Raw genomic sequence first — 18,122 nt, forward strand, 5'->3', positions numbered from 1 at the left:
TCTTTTTGCTTAAGTCTTGCATAAACTAAATATCTTTTAGCTTTGTCATTTTGCATATCTACGAGTTCATGTTAAAATTTAGCTGAACAAATAGACTTGACCTGAAAATTTTGGCAAACTACTTATAATTTCTAAGTTTTAGAGCCTTATAAACTGGTGTCATTTCTGACCGGTTTCATGTAGGATTGTGAGTAGTTACTCCTTGCATAACATGTAACATTAATTTGCACAAGTATGAAATTCAATTGATTTTTGCCTACATACATTCGGGTTAGTGGTTGGTGTCACATGCAGAGAGGTGCTTACAATTTCCCTTTCTTTCATTTTTACCCATAAACTCCACATTAGCCAAATTTGCCTGTTGACCCTTAACTACATTCCAAATTTAGCCTGCCTTGTCAAGCTAGTTTAGATAGTTTTGCGGTATGTAATTTATTGTGCCGAGTTTGGCTTGTATCCATTGGTTTGGAGTTGGTATTTAATGAACAAAAGGAGGATGAAAAAAAAGAAGGAAAAAACGTGAAAAAGGAAAAAAAAGAATTCGAAAGAAGGAAAAAACGTGAAAAAGAAAAAAAAACGATGATGCAAGAAACCGTGATGAAATAGAAGAAGAAAAAAAAGATGTTGTTTGATGAGACGGTTTCGCTCCTATGCTTTACTTATATCATTTGAGGAGTAAGTTCAGTTTGGTTTGGTGAGTTTTGTGCCAAATGAAGGGCATTGTGCTTAATTCTATAATTGAGTGAGGACTGGATGTTGTCATATGGTTTTGTTTAGGTACTAGCTTGGCCGCCTATACCTCCACATTCCCATAAATGTTTTGCCTTTTCTTACCCATTGCCTCACTTTACCATATTTTTGTAAGCCCTCGGCTGTGACAGGACCTTGTTTGGTTGGAATGTATGTATGGTGATTAGAATTGTCTATCATATTAGTTGCATGCATGTTTATGTGGGTCGTAGTCTAGGTGAGCGACTATTTTTCTTTCTCTCTTATATATATATGTTCACCCTTTGCTTCATGAGAGAAGAGTGACCCGTGAGAGTCCATTATTAAAGGTCTTGCAAGGTCGACGGTTCAGTTTTATTATAAACATCTTACAACTCGTTTGCATTTGACTGTTTGCTATAAGTGTTAGTTTGCTTGCATTAAATTGGTTTAAGTGGGCATTTGTAGCTAGCTCTGAGTTATCTTTTCCGTTCCATTAGTTTGCATTTAGTTTACTCGAGGACGAGTAAAGGTTTGGTTTCGGGAGATTTGATACGTGCATTTTATATAGTCCTTTTTGGCCTTTTTATGCACGTATTTCTATGCTATTATCGTAGTTTTATGCTACGAAATGCCCCGAATATGCTACTTTGTTTTGTTCTATTTGCAGGAATGGACCAGAAAATAGTGAAATCGAGCCTTTTACCGTCCGTTTAGCATGCATTTGGAGGAAGAGTGAATTTGGAGCGGGAATGTAGCTGTCTTGAGATGCGCAAATTGCTAGTGCCTACTTTGAAGAGCCATATCTCGAGTTCTACAACTTATTTTCAGGGGATTATAATTGAAGATGAAAACTTGTCCTCTTAGTTTTCCAACGCCACTGGAATCGCCCTGTTTGCCCAAGTAACGAAGAAATGGCAGCCGTTTGAAGTTCAGTGCGCGAAGCAGGAATTGTGCGCTGGAAAGTACTCGATCGAGTACAACTATGCTCGATCGACTCCTTTTTCTAATCGATCGAGTAGTTTCATTTTAGGGTTTACTCGATCGAGTATTTATTTCACTCGATCGAGTGGTTTGACCTTAATTTTACTCGATCGAGTGGTTTAAAATCACTCGGTCGAGTGGTTTGCTATTGGGCTCGGGCTTTTTAGTCTTATTTCGCTATTAGGTCAAATAAGAATCCTATTTCTTATAAATAGGAAGCATCAGACGTTATTTGTACTCTCTCTTATCATCTGATACTACACTATACGATACTTTACTATACTCTTTTCTCTGTAAACTGCTTTCCTCTCTTTTCCGGATCTTTTCTCTGTAATTTTCTCTCTTTTCCCTTTTCTCTTTATTCAATGTTTACTATTTCTCTTTCCTTTATTTTTGCTCTTCCCTTTATCATGTCTAGCTAATTTCTCCCTGCTAGGATTAGGGGAGTCAATGAACCGATGTTAATTGTTAATTAGTTTGCAGATTGTCGTTGTTGTTTTTGTCTATGATGTTAATCACTGCTTTAATTGTATCCTGCTAGTTGCATCGATGCAATTAGCCTTTTAGGTTTGGTAAGCCTTGACCTGGACCGGAAGGTTGGAAGGGGTGAGACCCGCAGTGAACAATAGGATGCTTTAGTGAGGGCGGAAGCTAAGCTAATAGTATTTTAGGGCGAATTGAGACCGGAAGGAGATATTCGTTGCCCCTTAGACCGACACATCGACTAATCCGTGACCTTAACTGCGATTAACTGACGTTCATTGATGACCCGACATCCTAGTTTTCTCTCTTTCATGTTAATTCCTCTTATCCTTATTTCTCTTACCTTTAATCTTGTTTAGTTTAGTCAAATAACTCAAAACCCCCAATTGTGACGTAGACAGACCAAGTTGACAAGTAGATAGTGACTGCCTCCCTGTGGAGATCGACCCTACTTACTGCTAGCTTCTGTTAGTGTAACTAGGTATTTTATTTTTGGTACCTGACGACGGTATCAAGCATCTAGGTTATGCATTAAAGTTTTAGGTGCAAAGATCATGACACAATACCAAACCAAATTTACACCTTGAGCATGTAATACTCCGTATTTATAAGTCTTGGGGTACTCTATCGAGTAGGCCTTACTCTGTCGAGTGAGGGTAAGTTGCATTTTAGAAAAGTTTCTGACCTGTAGGGTACTCTATCAAGTAGCCTTAGGTACTCGATAGAGTAAGGGGGTACTCTATCAAGTAGCCTTAGGTACTCGATAGAGTAAGGGGGTACTCTATCAAGTAGCCTTAGGTACTCGATAGAGTAAGGGGGTACTCTATCGAGTAGCCTTAGGTACTCGATAGAGTAAGGGGGGGTACTCGATCGAGTAGCCTTGGGTACTCGATCGAGTAGCCGGTTTTACGGGGAGTTTTCTCGGGTTTTGTTAATTATGCGATTAAGGTATATAAGCTTTGTCGTCATTATTCTAAATCACTTTTGCAAAACCTAAATTACTGTTTAAGAGAGAAAGCAAGCAAGTTCTTCATCCTAATCGCATTATTAGCAATACCCGGAGTTTGGAAGGTCAGTTCTGAGCGTTAATTATACCGTTGAGTTCCTTGCGTCGAGGGTAAGATCTATGTACCCTTTTTATTGTCTTTCCTTTAAGTTGGTTAAACCCTAATCTAGGGATTTGGGGGTTTTTGAGTAGTTTGTGATTTGGTAGCATTTGTATGTTGTATGATAGGAGGAGGTTTCGTAGAAGAGCCTTTTGAGACAAATGTAGAGACCGTCTGATAGTTGTGCTTTCCAGGTAGGATTTCCTACTCAGTATTAGTCCCATAATGGGATGATTGTTGATGTGTTGAGATTGATTGTTTAATATCGTAGTTGCATTGTGACGGTTGTGATTGTGATTGTGATTGTGATTGTGATTGGTTGTCTCGGTTCTCGAGATGATTCTCGGTGAGTGGAGTCACTTGCAGGAGTGGCTTCACGCCCTAGTTTCGCCCTTCGTGGAACCCGCCATGGAAGGGGATGTGCACATTAATGGACAGGGTTATCGCTCACTATGTGGAGCGGGGATTTGGTGGGTACGGCCGCGGTCCCCCATCGGCGGTAGTCCAAAGGTGGACGGTCGGTGATTGAGATTGTTGGGATTGGTGTGGTTGTGTGTGTGATGGTTAAGTCATGTCTGTTTATCTTATTGTTGGATTATATAAATTGTGAGATTAGTACGACCCGTTTAAATGTTTTAAAAACTGTGGTGATCCATTCGGGAGTGGTGAGCAGTTATTGAGCATGTATGATATGACGCGTATGGGATAGCTGGGATGAGTCATCACGTGGCAGTTAGAAGTCTTCCGCTGTGTCAGACGATGTTTTATAGCTTTGATAGTTCTAGCAAAGAGACCGTCCGAGAATCTTGTATTTCTTTTTATCTGTTTGGAATTGCTATGTAATCACTTTAAACTTTATTTACTTTTAAAGTTGTTTCGTTATTGTCTTATGAATATCATGCCTCGGAGTAACCGAGATGGTGGCATCTTTATACCCGAGTGGTCCTGGTAAGGCACTTGGAGTATGGGGGTGTTACAAATGGTATCGTGAGCGACGATCCCGAAACCCGTAACTAATGAATCTAATGAACATAGGGAGTCAAATAAAATGAACCCGGGGTAAAAGTTGTAGGAGCTAATGCAAAGGCTTGGGAGACGTCCTAAAGTCGCGAACTCGCCCTACAATTTTGAACCGGTCACATGGGATATGAGTCGGGATCGCTATGTGTTTACCTTGTATATTGTGTATCTATATAGTAATGTGTGGTATGAACCAAAGAATGTATGATTGTGGAGAATGGGGAATGTGTAGAGAAAGATGGTGACGATGTGATTTTGTATATGGTTGGTTGAAAGCATGTTGCATGATAATTGGTTTACATGTTGGTTGGAATCGTTGGAAAAGTATATGAGAATGATGAATGATGTGGTAGAAAAAGGAGGTAGTTCATATATGATAATATGTGACGAATAATGATGTTGCAGGATGAATGATTTATAATGTGGCAATCCTAGTAACATGTGATTAGGGGGTGTGATAAGATTTGTCTTCATCATTTCGTTTGCGTAAACTTATATAAAAAGTTCATACAATTGTCTACTATTGTATCATATGCGCTTGTTAGATGAAGTATGTGATTGAACTAGATGAATTAATTGGAAAAGATGAAGTGGCAATTTCATGAGAATATGAATTTCTTGAGTATGAAAGTGTTTATGTGATGAAGTGGATTTGTAATATTGTTGTATTAGCAACATGGAAATAGGATTTGTAATGTATGGGTGTGTTTTGTGTTACGAAAAGTTATAAAATTTAAAGCATGCGGTTAGTACATGACTAATGAGTTAAATAATATATGTGCATGATGGATGTTGTTGCTTGATTTTTGAAGATGGTAACATGAGATTAGCAATACTGGTTTTCTGAGTACTGGGTCGTTTTGTCTACCTTGTTGTTGTTTAAGTCGTTTGGAAAGTAAAAATCAATAGTTGTGTTTTTCGATGATAAAGAGGTTGTCTTTAAACTGTTATAACTTGAGATGCATAAATGATTTTGATGTGATTCCAATTGGAGGTGATAGCTTGTCCTTTTACGATTCTAACGATAGGTCACACGTCCAAAACGACCAATAAATGAGTGATTTATGACTGTTTTACGAAAACTGGACAGTGCTGAGAAATGCGTAGGTACTCGATCGAGTAGCCTTGGTACTCGATCGAGTAGGGGGGTACTCGATCGAGTACGTCACTTACTCGATCGAGTGGCCCTGGTAATTTGTTTTACGTGCTTCTGATCTTCACCTACTCGATCGAGTAAGTCACTTACTCGATCGAGTGGCCTGTACTCGATCTAGTGACCCTTGTTTTGGGTCATATGCTTATCTTTTGACATTCGTTGCATATTATGTTTAATTCAAAATTGTTATTTTACTTCTTTATGCATTGTTTTACATGTAAGTTGGTCTTGATACGTAAGTTACCCAATCTTATGGGGTGGTGAGTGGCACCTTATGGTGAGTATGAGTTTGGTGGGAGGAGATTAGCTATATGTGGTTGTGCTGAGAAGTGGAAAAAGAAAAAGAATATTGATGAGCTGATTGAGGCATGGTGCAAGTTTTGGTGAGACGTGGTGAGTGATTTATTCGCGAAATTGGGTGATGTAAAAGTAAGTGAAAGTGAGTAAGGGATGATGTGGGTCTAAGGAACGTGAGAATGAAAAGATTGAAAGGAAGGATGTGAATAGTAGCAACCTGAGATATATAACGAATTATGGAGGGAGATGGTTAGAAATTGAGTTGAGTAAGAATATATGTAATGAAAGGTCGTTTTAGAGGGATTGAGAAGAGTGGTATATAGTTAACTTAATGGAGACATGTCGCGACGTGGATTTGTAGACAGTGACTGAGTTTGGAAATTTGTGTTATCGAGAGACGAAACTAATGTGTGATTTCCTTGGGTAATTAACGGTATAAAAGAATTTTGATTTCTAGAGATGTAAAAAGGGAGATGTAATTGTTTGAACATTAAACGTTGATTTTTATGGATCAAAGGCAAGGGTGATTAATGGCATAATAAGAGAACATTTTATGGTAAGGAAGAGTGAGATAATATCGATAAGAAATAACGGGATTGGAATTGTGGAGCAATGAGAAAGTGATCGGAGCACTAAAGAGTTAGGAAGAAGTAATAAGGAGTTGAATGGTTAATTGTTTTAGTCGAGTGTAAAAAAAAAAAAAAAAAAAAAAAAAAAAAAAAAAAAAAACGGGAGTAAAACTAAGAAAATGTTCACCAGAGTTGTGTGATATAAAAGTAAGGAATCGTCAAGATGCATGATACTATCATGAGGAATTGAATTAATGGTTATATAGGAGTTTCGGAATAACATGATTAGTCTTGAGTTTTGAGGAATTAAGGAAAGTAAGAAGTTGGTAGAATATCTGCAGGATATGAGATTTTGGTGGAGAGTTAAATGATGATACAATTAAGAATAGTATTTGGAATTATGTTGAGGTAATTTTGGTTGATGGATTTGATGCTCGTTATTGGGGATGGTAACCAAAGATAGGGAAGAAACGGTGATGTTTAGAGATGAGTGTAAGAAGTTGATGTACGAACGGTAGTTGTGTGGAGGAGTTGTCTCTAGTGGTTAAGGTTAATGATAAATAGGAAAGATGGCAATTCTAAAGAGGCTGATTTTGTAGAGATTAAATTGATAGGTATGGTTGTGAGGAAGTATAAGACATAGTCTTAGGAGGCGGTTTCTCCTAGTGAGTGTTAGCTGTATAGTTAAGTGTGGCAGAAGGTGAGGGTTATGCGAATGGAAGAATGTGATGAGGGGCATGCGACTTAAACTCGGGCGACAGGTAACCTTTGTTGAGTGGTAACTTACGTGATCAGGATTGACTGGTTGGATGTGATTATGGGTCTATGTCATATATAAATGTTTGTGTGAGGTTCCGACCTCACAAAAAAAATGGTATGGTGTGATAATTATAAAGTTGTTATCTCAATTTTCGTAATACATGTTGGATACGAGAACGTAATGGAATGATGTTTAAAAAGGTAATAATTTGACTGTTTTGGCATGACTAGTTATGCTTGTCCGTATTCATGGTACATGTCAATCTGTGATATGGTAAGGGGATGATATTCACGAGGTAATTATCCTTTTAATTCATAAAATATGTTGTGTTATGATTTAGTAAAGCGGATTTAAGTAAGTTTTTCTTGTCCGAGAAATTATTCCGAGTCGTATTTATGGGAGTTGTATGCGGTTGTGATGTCTATCGATGTGGTTGTTGTGCCTCGGGTGGTAATCCGGCACGGTACATAGTCTTTGTGATGCGGGTATTTTCGCACTGCGGTGTGGTCATTGGTGGCGGTGTTGTGATGCCGTCACCGGTTGTGGTGGAGTAGGCGGGATGATTATGATTCGAGTTTCCAAAGTACATACCAGTCATACATAGATTGTTGTTTTGTTTGATGTTGCTTCCTGTGAGTTTCGGTTTGTACGACATACACGTTGTTTTGTTATTGATGTTTCTTACCAGGTTAAGTTGGGAATGAGGGTAGAATATGATATGAAATAGAGTGGTATATGTTTTCGCTTGTTGTCATGGTATAGTGATATTCTCGTTGATGGGACACGGTTGTGAGAGGTTGTTACAAATAATTTTAATCTTGTTCTAGATAAGGCTTTAGTGGACATGGTAATGGCAAGTGATTCGTAGAACATGTGTAGTAATGATCGATATATGCAGGTGGTTCATAATCCTTTGTTGAGACAAAGGAGTGTAGGGCGTTGAGTAATTAGTGTCGTGTTAAGTTATGTATGAGGCTTGCGGTAATAAAAGAAAGGAACTTGAGGATCTAGTGTGAGTGTACGTAACAAGTGTGGATCGTGAGTTATTCTTTTTCATGTAAAAGTTTTATGTAGTTTATATAGAGAGGTGTGTCATGTTGCGGTAATAGAGAACAAGTGAAGTTTTGGGTTAAATTAAGGATTTTGTGGTATAGGTTAGGTGGTGTGACGAGAGAAGTGAAGTATGAGAGTTGTTTAAGTAAGTGAGCCTTGGGTAGGTGCATGGCGAGTGTTTAGATTATAGGTGGTTATCTTTGACATGCGATGGTGATGAGGATTACGAAAAGATATATCTAGGATTTAGTATTAGTGAGTTACGAGGACGTAACATTTATCTTAAGAGGAGTAGGAGGCGATAAAAGAGAGTTTCATGGTGGTGCATGTTGTAATATAATTGGAAGTAGAGTGTTAGCGTAGTGTAAAGGAGGGATTTGTTTTGTGGATAATACTTATAAAAGGCCATGGCCGTGCTTGTAGTAGTGTGATGCTTCGGAGTATGAGAATATTTTATATAATGTTGACAGTTGGAAGATGATGTTATGAGTGCGAGTAAACTTCGAGGACGAAGTTCCTTTTAAGGGTGGTAGAATATAACATTCCGTTTGATGTCTATGAGTGTCTTGATTTTGGATTTGATAGTGGATGATATTATGGAGCTAGCAGTGTTAGTGGATGGTGGTTGGTTATGTATGAAGTTGGTGTCGTGAGAGATATATATGTGGTGGATACGATATCGTGAGTCATGTTAAGGAAGTAAACATAGTTGGTGGAGTGGGTGTTAAGAGTTCATGTTTTATGTTTGGTCGAGTTTTTGAGTTCTTAGTTATGTTGTTGTGTCTTGGTCGAGTTAGTATGGTTGTTTTTAGAGTATGGGTTGAACTTCGGGGACGAAGTTCTTTTTAAGGAGGGAAGACTGTAATACTCCGTATTTATAAGTCTTGGGGTACTCTATCGAGTAGGCCTTACTCGTCGAGTAAGGGTAAGTTGCGTTTAGAAAAGTTTCGACAGAGGGTACTCTATCAAGTAGCCTTAGGTACTCGATAGAGTAAGGGGGTACTCTATCAAGTAGCCTTAGGTACTCGATAGAGTAAGGGGGCACTTGTATCAAGTAGCCTTAGGTACTCGATAGAGTAAGGGGTACTCTATCGAGTAGCCTTAGGTACTCGATAGAGTAAGGGGGTACTCGATCGAGTAGCCTTGGGTACTCGATCGAGTAGCCGTTTTACGGGGAGTTTTCTCGGGTTTTGTTAATTATGCGATTAAGGTATATAAGCTTTGTCGTCATTATTCTAAATCACTTTTGCAAAACCTAAATTACTGTTTAAGAGAGAAAGCAAGCAAGTTCTTCATCCTAATCGCATTATTAGCAATACCCGGAGTTTGGAAGGTCAGTTCTGAGCGTTAATTATACCGTTGAGTTCCTTGCGTCGAGGGTAAGATCTATGTACCCTTTTTATTGTCTTTCCTTTAAGTTGGTTAAACCCTAATCTAGGGATTTGGGGGTTTTTGAGTAGTTTGTGATTTGGTAGCATTTGTATGTTGTATGATAGGAGGAGGTTTCGTAGAAGAGCCTTTTTGAGACAGTGTTGTAGAGACCGGCCCGATAGTTGTGCTTTCCAGGTAGGATTTCCTACTCAGTATTAGTCCCATAATGGGATGATTGTTGATGTGTTGAGATTGATTGTTTAATATCGTAGTTTCATTGTGACGGTTGTGATTGTGATTGTGATTGTGATTGTGATTGGTTGTCTCTGGTTCTCGAGATGATTCTCGGCTGAGTGGAGTCACTTGCGGGAGTGGCTTCACGCCCTAGTTTCGCCCTTCGTGGAACCCGCCACGGAAGGGGATGTGCACATTAATGGACAGGGGTTATCGCTCACTATGTGGAGCGGGGATTTGGTGGGTACGGCTGCGGTCCCCCATCGGCGGGTAATGGTCCAAAGGGATGATCGGTGATTGAGATTGTTGGGATTGGTGTGGTTGTGTGTGTGTGATGGTTAAGTCGTCTGTTTATCTTATTGTTGGATTATATAAATTGTGAGATTAGTATCGACCCGTTTAAATGTTTTAAAAATCGTGGTGATCCATTCGGAGGTGGTGAGCGATTATTGAGCAGTATGATATGACGCGTATGGGATAGCTGGGATGAGTCATCACGTGGCAGTTAAAAGTCTTCCGCTGTGTCAGACGATGTTTTATAGCTTTGATAGTTCTAGCAGTAGACCGTCTGAGAATCTTGTATTTCTTTTTATCAGTTTGGAATTGCTATGTAATCACTTTAATTTTTATTTACTTTTAAAGTTGTTTCGTTATTGTCTTATGAATATCATGCCTCGGGTAACCGAGATGGTGGCATCTTTATACCTGAGTGGTCCTGGTAAGGCACTTGGAGTATGGGGGTGTTACAGAGCATTTAGGTTATGCATTAAATTTTTAGGTGCAAAGATGACGTGGATATGTTCATCAACTATTATGTTTTATCATGGCAATAGTAGGCAGCATCCACAGAATAGTTCTTGAAAAAAAATCCATAAAAGGTTACAAAATCAATTATTGAATAAGCAGATAGATATAATAACTCTCAATAGAAAAATTGGATAGATATACCAACATAAGATTTCAAGTCATTTGAGATTTTACTATCAGCAGTATTTTCCATCAGCTCGACCATTTCGGGAAAAAGAATCTTTCGGCTTGCCAGGATTTAATTTCTGATTCTCTTGAAAAGCTTTATGGTGCTCCTTCCTCATAAGTTCAAATTAAGCTGAATGAAAGGTAATAAATCAAACTCTTAAAATCTTAGGGCTGATATATAAGACAAAAAGTAAGGTGGAAGTGTGGAACTACTAACAATCTAAACCTAAAATCTGCGGAACTGGATTGACCACTTTGCTTCTGTTCCTCTTCAACTCTATCCTCAGCATTACTATCAGATAAGCCAAACGTCTCATCATTAAACGAGCCCTTAGTTTCCCCCGGGAATAAGGGGGAATAAGGACCTTCCTGGAGAAGTACGCATATGTTTTATATCAAGTGAAGATAACTAATTAGAAGATTTGCATTGTGAGCTCACAAACTTTGGCGTTGACCCTTTATTAAGATCAACGAACAATGACGACAACAACAACATTAAAATAATGCCTAAGGGCTACCGCCTACGTTCTTCGCCACTTCATATGGGCTCATGTACCATGGGACATGGTAAGACACTCTGACATTATTTTAGACCCAAAGCTTGACAATTTTTCATGAAATAGCCGAGGCCGACTATCGGGTACGTACCCGTGTCTGAATCTTCTAACCCAGTCTAAGTAACATAGGGCTGACGCAAATGATAGGCTAAAGGGTTAGATGTAAGCAGTGTTTCCATGTGATAACAACATAATTAGTTTGTATCCGAATGACCCGCAAACGAATTAAATCAAAATTCAAGCTATTTAAAGATTAACGAGATGAATAATGGCCAAAAACCTTACCTTATATGGACGAGGAGGGTTATGTGGCTAATTGCTCTTGCTAAGCTGAAGGTTCTCAGTAGGACGAAACCTTGGACTGCACTGCCAGCTGCATATCCAGGTGGTCTAGTTAATGAACCACTTCCAAGCAGGCCATCACGTTCAGGGTTCTGTCAAGTTCCCCTTTTTTGGCTTCCATAACGCCTTCCGGACTCTAATTGAATAAGAGTTCGTTAAATTGCATAATCCTAGAACTTACTCCAATTTCAAACAAATTGTCATAACGAGAATTGATCAATGTATCAAAAGATAAAGGCTAAAAGATTAACATCATGGTATCCCTCTTATTGCATAAAGTTCAATGCCCTCTCCCTTATCCCACACCAGACAAATCATATCATTCATCATATTCATATGATTCACATTATTCCGATTCCAATATTATGCCCAAAATTTTCAGATTTGAACATAAAATCTTTTTCCGGCTTCCGAGGCCTTCACAATTTAAAATCCCCACTTCATGATGAATATATATATATATATATATATATATGTTTATACCTCAATGCACAAAATCATTCTGACTGATTTAAGTACCGCAAAAACAAAAGTAGCAAAAGGTAACAAAACAACGGGTGTCAAACAAACCGGAAAGTGCCATTTGCAACTAACAAGAAAAGCACTAATCACTGGAAAAAAAAACACATACCTGAATAAGTTGAATCTGAATCACCCTCACTTTTTCCACTCGAACGACTGTCCCACCTCTGGATCCCTCTAGAATAGGTACCTGAGTCCCCTCTAGCTGGCAGTGATGATCCATAATCAGTCCGTCTGAAACCTTGTAAAGGTGAACTTCCTAAAGCTCTAGGTCGGTCTTGAGGGCCACCGTAAGATGTATCACAGAATTTACTGATCCACCATGAATTCCGGATTAATAATGCAGAAAAATAAAATAAAAATCCAAACTAAGGGGATTGTCAGTTGTCAACCAATAATCTTCACAACTCGAAAAATGAGTCTATTACCTTAAAAGTGACTCATCAAAACCATCGGGTAGCTTCTTACAAACATCAAGCTCACTCAACGATAAAAGAAACTCTTTCGTATACGATCTTGAAGGCTTCGTGCAGGAGCAAACCAAGTGACATACCATTTAGATCAACAAACACAAACATCACAAGATGAACTGATAAATCATCAAGGACAAATAAATGCTTGAAACATCCTCCTGCTGCACCACAGTGACCTATTCTTCGATTTCAGCACTCATGCTTGAGAAGGGAAATGATAAACTTCAATTATATACAAAATAACAATCAACCAAATCCTAACCCTCAATCAAATGCACCTCTCGAAACTGAATCCTGCATTCGTAAACACTGGTCCAATCCCAAATTCTCGATTGCACAATACCCTTTCGGCCAAGTTTCCCTTTTGCACAAAAGTTCAACCCTTTTTACTCCCAATTCTACTCTGTAAGCATAAAAACGTGGAATTTCAATAGAAACCCCACAGAAAAAACCTACAAAAGCATCGTCATAGCACACCCTGATATCAAATTTTGTTTGAAGAATACTCAATTCGATATATTATCAATCAAACCCTAAACACTCAAATTCAATACTTCATGATCTACTCTAATCCCAAACCACACATCAACAAAACCCTAGATTCTCTTTCAATTCAGCTCAACACAATCAATCATACACACACAAAATCTTATTCAAATCCCAACACTTCAACGCACACAATAAACAAAATCAAATCTTTTCACAAACCCACATCAAATTCCACAACTTCAAACCTAATTCCAAACTTAATTGAAAATTAAGCAAAGAAAACACAAATTCTAGGGTTTTGCATAGTGTAAATTATCTCTTTTTTCTTCCCCAAATTTACATTTTTTAAGCAAATATTACAATGTTTAGTGCTTCAAATGTTTATAAATTTGGAATTAAGAGTGAAAATCGATTGTAAAAATAATGAAGTACCTGAAGAAATCAAAAGATTTGTTCGATCTTCATAGTTTTTTTTGTTGTTCAATTGTTTTTTCTTACCTCACGTATTTTGGGATCGTTTGGGAACGGAAGAAGTCAGGACACCACCACCAACAACAACAACAACAACAATACTAATAATTATAATAACTATTCACATCCCCAGTAATAAGCCAGAGTAAAGTCGTAATCAAATGCGCCCAAGCATAACAAACATGATGAGATAATCAATCTCACACGACACCAACAACAACCAATAGCCAGAAATGAATCATTAAAATAAAAAAGAAATTGATTTGAAATAACTTTAAAAAAAAAATCAGAGAAAATACCTTTGAGAATATTTGCTAGGGTTGGCAGAAGGAGTTGTGTCAAGGAGTGAGGAGAGAGAGCTGGATGAGAATGAACGGATTAGAATGACAGAAAGAAAAGATAAGAGGGTGGCTGTGAGCGAAGTAGTAAAGGAAGGCTTAGATGTAAAAGGGGAATCTTACAGTGGGACGATCACTTGCTTCCACACATAGATTCAAGCTCCAGGGCTCTCACCCACAGCACCCTCATGGCCCCTGAACACGTATACAAAGAGTAGTCACCCACCAAACTAAAGAAATCACAAGTAAAAGTTCAAGTTTAAAAGTCTACAAGTAAGAAAACATACGTAAACAGATTAAGAATAGCAATAAGAATCACCAGAAACCTGAATGAGGCACATAAATTTCAGTGCTAGGGCCCTAACCAAAAGAACCCTCATGGCCCCTGAACACGTATCAAATGAGTACAGTCAGCCGCCAAACTAAAGAAATCACAAGTAAGTTCAGATTTGATTAAATACTATAAGCAAGAAAACATACGTAAACAGATTACGAATAGCAACAAGAAACGGCAGAAACCTGAAAGCGGCACATAAATTCCAAGCCCAGAGCTCTCACCCACAGCATCCCCCATGTCCTCCCCATGTCCCCTGCACACGTATCCAATGACTACAATCAGCGAGCAAACTAAAGATACCACAAGTACAAGTTAAGGTTAAAAATACCACAAGCAAGAAAACATACGTAGACAGATTAAGAATAGCAACAAGAATCAGCAGGAACCTGAAAGTCTGCTATGAAATCTGCAGCGCTCAGAAGCAGAAAATCCAAACCTAAGAGGTGCATCAAGACGCTGGAAGCTGGCTAGAACGCGGCCTAGCAATTTGCAAGGTAACCAAAAAGTGTTAAAAAGAAAGTGTAGAAGGGCTGCCGGATAGCCTTTGAGCAGTAGCTTAGAGGAAAAGACATAGCTAAGCAAACTGAAGGGAATTTGAATGCCTAAATGGTGTAGTTGTACATAAATCGAAAGTAATGAAACGAATAAGATCTCCAACATGATTGATAGCAATAATGAAGATATATGATTAAGAACTCAGAATGCAAAGATCAAAACACGAATAAAGAGAGAACGGTAAACAAAGATGAAATAATAAACCATGAAAAGAAGAAAGACGTCAATGAAAATAACAAACCCAAACAAAACCGGCAAAATTAATTAGTAGTAACTAAACCAATGAACAGGCAACACTAAAAAAAAAACCCTAAAACTGAATAGAACCACTTTAAGTTGAACAAAACTAGGTTGATCATACCTCGGAAATCCAAAATCGATGGACGCGGCTGATTTGATTGAAATTCGGCGAGGCATATTGAAAGACGAAAGCTGAAGAAATAATTAATAGAGAAGGTAAACAAAAAAGAAGAACGCAGAGGGAGAAGGGAGAATGATGTATAGCAATAACGAAGAGGACCGAGAAGGCGGAATGTGTGAGAATGCACCGCATAATTCTCGCCTGGAGGGCCCTCAACAACGACACCACGCGCCCCGTGACCGCTAATACACAGGATACTGCCAGGAAAAGAGAAGTAAGATGGATTTAAAAATTACAACACTATCAGCACTCACCAAATTAAACAGTTGAGTTCAGGCCAAAGAAATCAGAACTTGTGGTTTGCCTTTGCCGATTCAATCAGCAATCTCAAAGCGGTGCAAAGAACAGATCATCGTTCCTCTCCAGGTGCGCCGAAACTGTAATGCCTAGCACCCCTGAATTCAAACCGGGAGAGTTAGATCAAAATAAAAATCAGCAATAAGAATGAAAAACATATATAAACAAATTAAGACAATCAACCAGCAGCTTCAGGGCACTACAAGCAAGTAAATGTTCGGCTTGAAGGTACCATAAGTAAGTAAACATACGTAAACAAATTAACACAATCAACGAAAAGAACAAAAAACCTTTATGATTGCGCTATGAAGATACCATAGATAAGTAAACATAAGTTAAAGAGAAAGTCAAAACCCATAAATAAGTAAACACAACGAACTACAAGTGACTGCCTCCTTACGAACATTTGCTTTCCTTTAACGATTTCTCAGGGTGTACCAAAGTGATCACGGCTATCAATTACAAACAAAATCCTATATTTTGAGTTCCCTTTGATTATCTCAATACAACAACAATACTTTAATGACTTAGTCCCAACATGGTTTGCAGACAATTTACAGGATTCGTTGTTTGAACCCGTCAATGTGATTTGGTATTCTCAATAAATTAGAGCATAAGATCAAACCAATACAATCATTTAAGGAACTACATGGTCATCTCAAATTCTCAATAAAAAAATGAGCAAAATTAAAGCAACATAAGCTCATACTAAGATAACGAGCAACAACTAACAGCACAATAAAAACAGCCTGCTCATACAACCCCATCAAACATAACAGAAACCCAATTCAATTAAACATTAGAGTGATCCGCTCGATAATCTGATAGCCGAAGTTTGAAACTTTCTGAATGATTCTTAAAATAGTCAATGAGTAAACTTCAAGCAGCAAGCACCAGCACAAATGCACATTTCAGCAGCTCATCTGCTCATACACAACCCCATCGAACAAACTAACAGAAACCCATTTCAATTGAACATAAAATGATCCGATTTTCTTCAATCCGATAGTCCAAGTTTCAAAATTTCTCAATGATCCTTCAAACAGTAAATAAGCAAAATTCAAGCAGCATAAGATCATACAAAGGCTCATCAAAACCAATTGTGCAAAACAGCGAAAAAAATTTACCCGGACAATAAATGAAATACGCCACAGAAGAAGGGCTAACAATTTATGACACGTAAGAGTCGTAACACCGTATAAATGAAAACCGCAACCACAATCAGAATCCTAGTCCAAACTAGAGTAAATTTTTATCAAGACAACCATTCCCTCTACACATCCATACACCATAGTACCAACATTTAAAAGAATAATTCACATCACACCAACCTCGCAGGATAATAAGTGCACAATAACAAAGAATCCATACTACATATAAAAGAAGGGTTTACATCTAAGCAGGTGATCTTGAAGGATGTGAACATTATGAGTTTATGACTGAAGCAAGTAGATACTTCTAACCCATGCATGAATAAGGATTGAACGTCAAATTGAGAAAACCTCCATATTACTACTTTTTATTACTATGTAAGAACGTAACTTTCAACATATACTCCCTGATCGACCAATCTAGTTTATCCTCCACTGCACTTTTCAACCAGGATATCTCTGAGCAAGTCAAGTGACTGTAAAATAATTTCATGCCAAAAAGTTGTGCCTGAGAACTACCTCTACACAAGTACACAACCATAAAATGTTGGCCTAAATACAGTCATACAGTCATTCATCTACTTTCCATCCTTAACACAAATGAAAAAAGCGCATTTGAATTGTTGCCAAGTCATTTCATCTAAATATTTCTACCATCACAGGAAGATCCACACATGCCTACATCAAAATCAACACAACACAGCATATTGTAAAACAAAATTAAGATTGACGTTTTGGTACCAAGGCACACGATCGGTCTGACGCCTGACGGTCCATGAACATTCAAGATTCATGGTGCTCCGGAGCTTGAGCTAGGAACATATACACTTCTTACAGGCAGAAAAATGTATGACAAATATTTTTTACTCATTTTTTATCATCCCAAATTCTTGTTTAAGACGGAACTATCATACTCCGTATCATTTAATTCACATACAGTAAATAAAGAAAGATAGGGATTACGATTGACGTTTGAAAATGTGAACACACAAGTATAGTGAAAATATGTGAAAATCACGACACGAGAACGGAGATCAAATATTGTACTCGACAGAATGCAACCAACAAAACAGAATAGTGAAGAAGAGCCAAACCTACGAAATAGTAAACACCTTTGAGTTTCGACATAAGACAGACGCCAGACACCAGCTCCGAATTGATCCGCAACAAAACCCTAAAATTCCAGCACCTTCGATTGATCCGCAACAAAACCCTACAACACCAGCAACTCCGATTGATCCGCAATAAAACCTTATAATCTGATTAGCAATACAAAACAATCGAAATCCCAAATTTAATTGTGAACCATAGTCCATAACCCTAATTCGTCATATTTAAGTGATCTGGGAAATTAGGTTAATTCAAGTGATGAATTTTAGATGGAACCAGATTATTTGAAGCCATTTGTGTGAGATTTGTGAAGGTTTATTAGAGGAGAAGTGAATTTGGGAAG

At 38.1% G+C, this 18,122-nt stretch overlaps 1 protein-coding gene and 1 long non-coding RNA gene across 5 annotated transcripts; both read right to left on the reverse strand.

Annotated features, from left to right (window-relative positions):
- Positions 1-10,725: 10,725 nt before the first annotated feature.
- LOC141658731 (uncharacterized) lies at positions 10,726-12,970 on the reverse strand. Of its 4 annotated transcripts, none has more exons than XM_074465589.1 (5): positions 12,566-12,970; positions 12,247-12,449; positions 11,559-11,751; positions 10,934-11,008; positions 10,726-10,846 (listed from the first exon to the last, which is right to left on the reverse strand). In XM_074465589.1, the coding sequence occupies exons 1-3, from the start codon at positions 12,691-12,693 to the stop codon at positions 11,711-11,713; spliced, it is 372 nt and encodes a 123-aa protein (XP_074321690.1). In that variant the 5' UTR covers positions 12,694-12,970; the 3' UTR covers positions 10,726-10,846; positions 10,934-11,008; positions 11,559-11,710. The 4 variants fall into 4 exon arrangements, with proteins under 4 accessions (XP_074321690.1, XP_074321691.1, XP_074321689.1 ...); XM_074465590.1 differs by having other exon boundaries at positions 10,943-11,085; XM_074465588.1 differs by having other exon boundaries at positions 10,934-11,085.
- LOC141658732 (uncharacterized) lies at positions 12,968-14,294 on the reverse strand. The gene is made up of 3 exons (XR_012549381.1): positions 14,235-14,294; positions 13,870-14,138; positions 12,968-13,013 (listed from the first exon to the last, which is right to left on the reverse strand). It is a non-coding gene; the product is annotated as an uncharacterized LOC141658732 (long non-coding RNA).
- Between the last annotated feature and the right edge of the window lie 3,828 nt (positions 14,295-18,122).

The sequence above is a fragment of the Silene latifolia genome, chromosome 6 (assembly GCF_048544455.1).
Source record: "Silene latifolia isolate original U9 population chromosome 6, ASM4854445v1, whole genome shotgun sequence".
NCBI lineage: Eukaryota > Viridiplantae > Streptophyta > Magnoliopsida > Caryophyllales > Caryophyllaceae > Silene > Silene latifolia.

Coding starts and splice junctions, on each gene's coding strand:
- LOC141658731 (XM_074465591.1), bottom strand. CDS start 12,693: ATGGTATGTCACTTGGTTTGCTCCTGCACGAAGCCTTCAAGATCGTAT. Junction 12,450..12,565: donor TTTGATGAGTCACTTTTAAG/GTAATAGACTCA, acceptor ATGGTGGATCAG/TAAATTCTGTGATACATCTT. Junction 11,752..12,246: donor TTCAGATTCAACTTATTCAG/GTATGTGTTTTT, acceptor TTATTCAATTAG/AGTCCGGAAGGCGTTATGGA.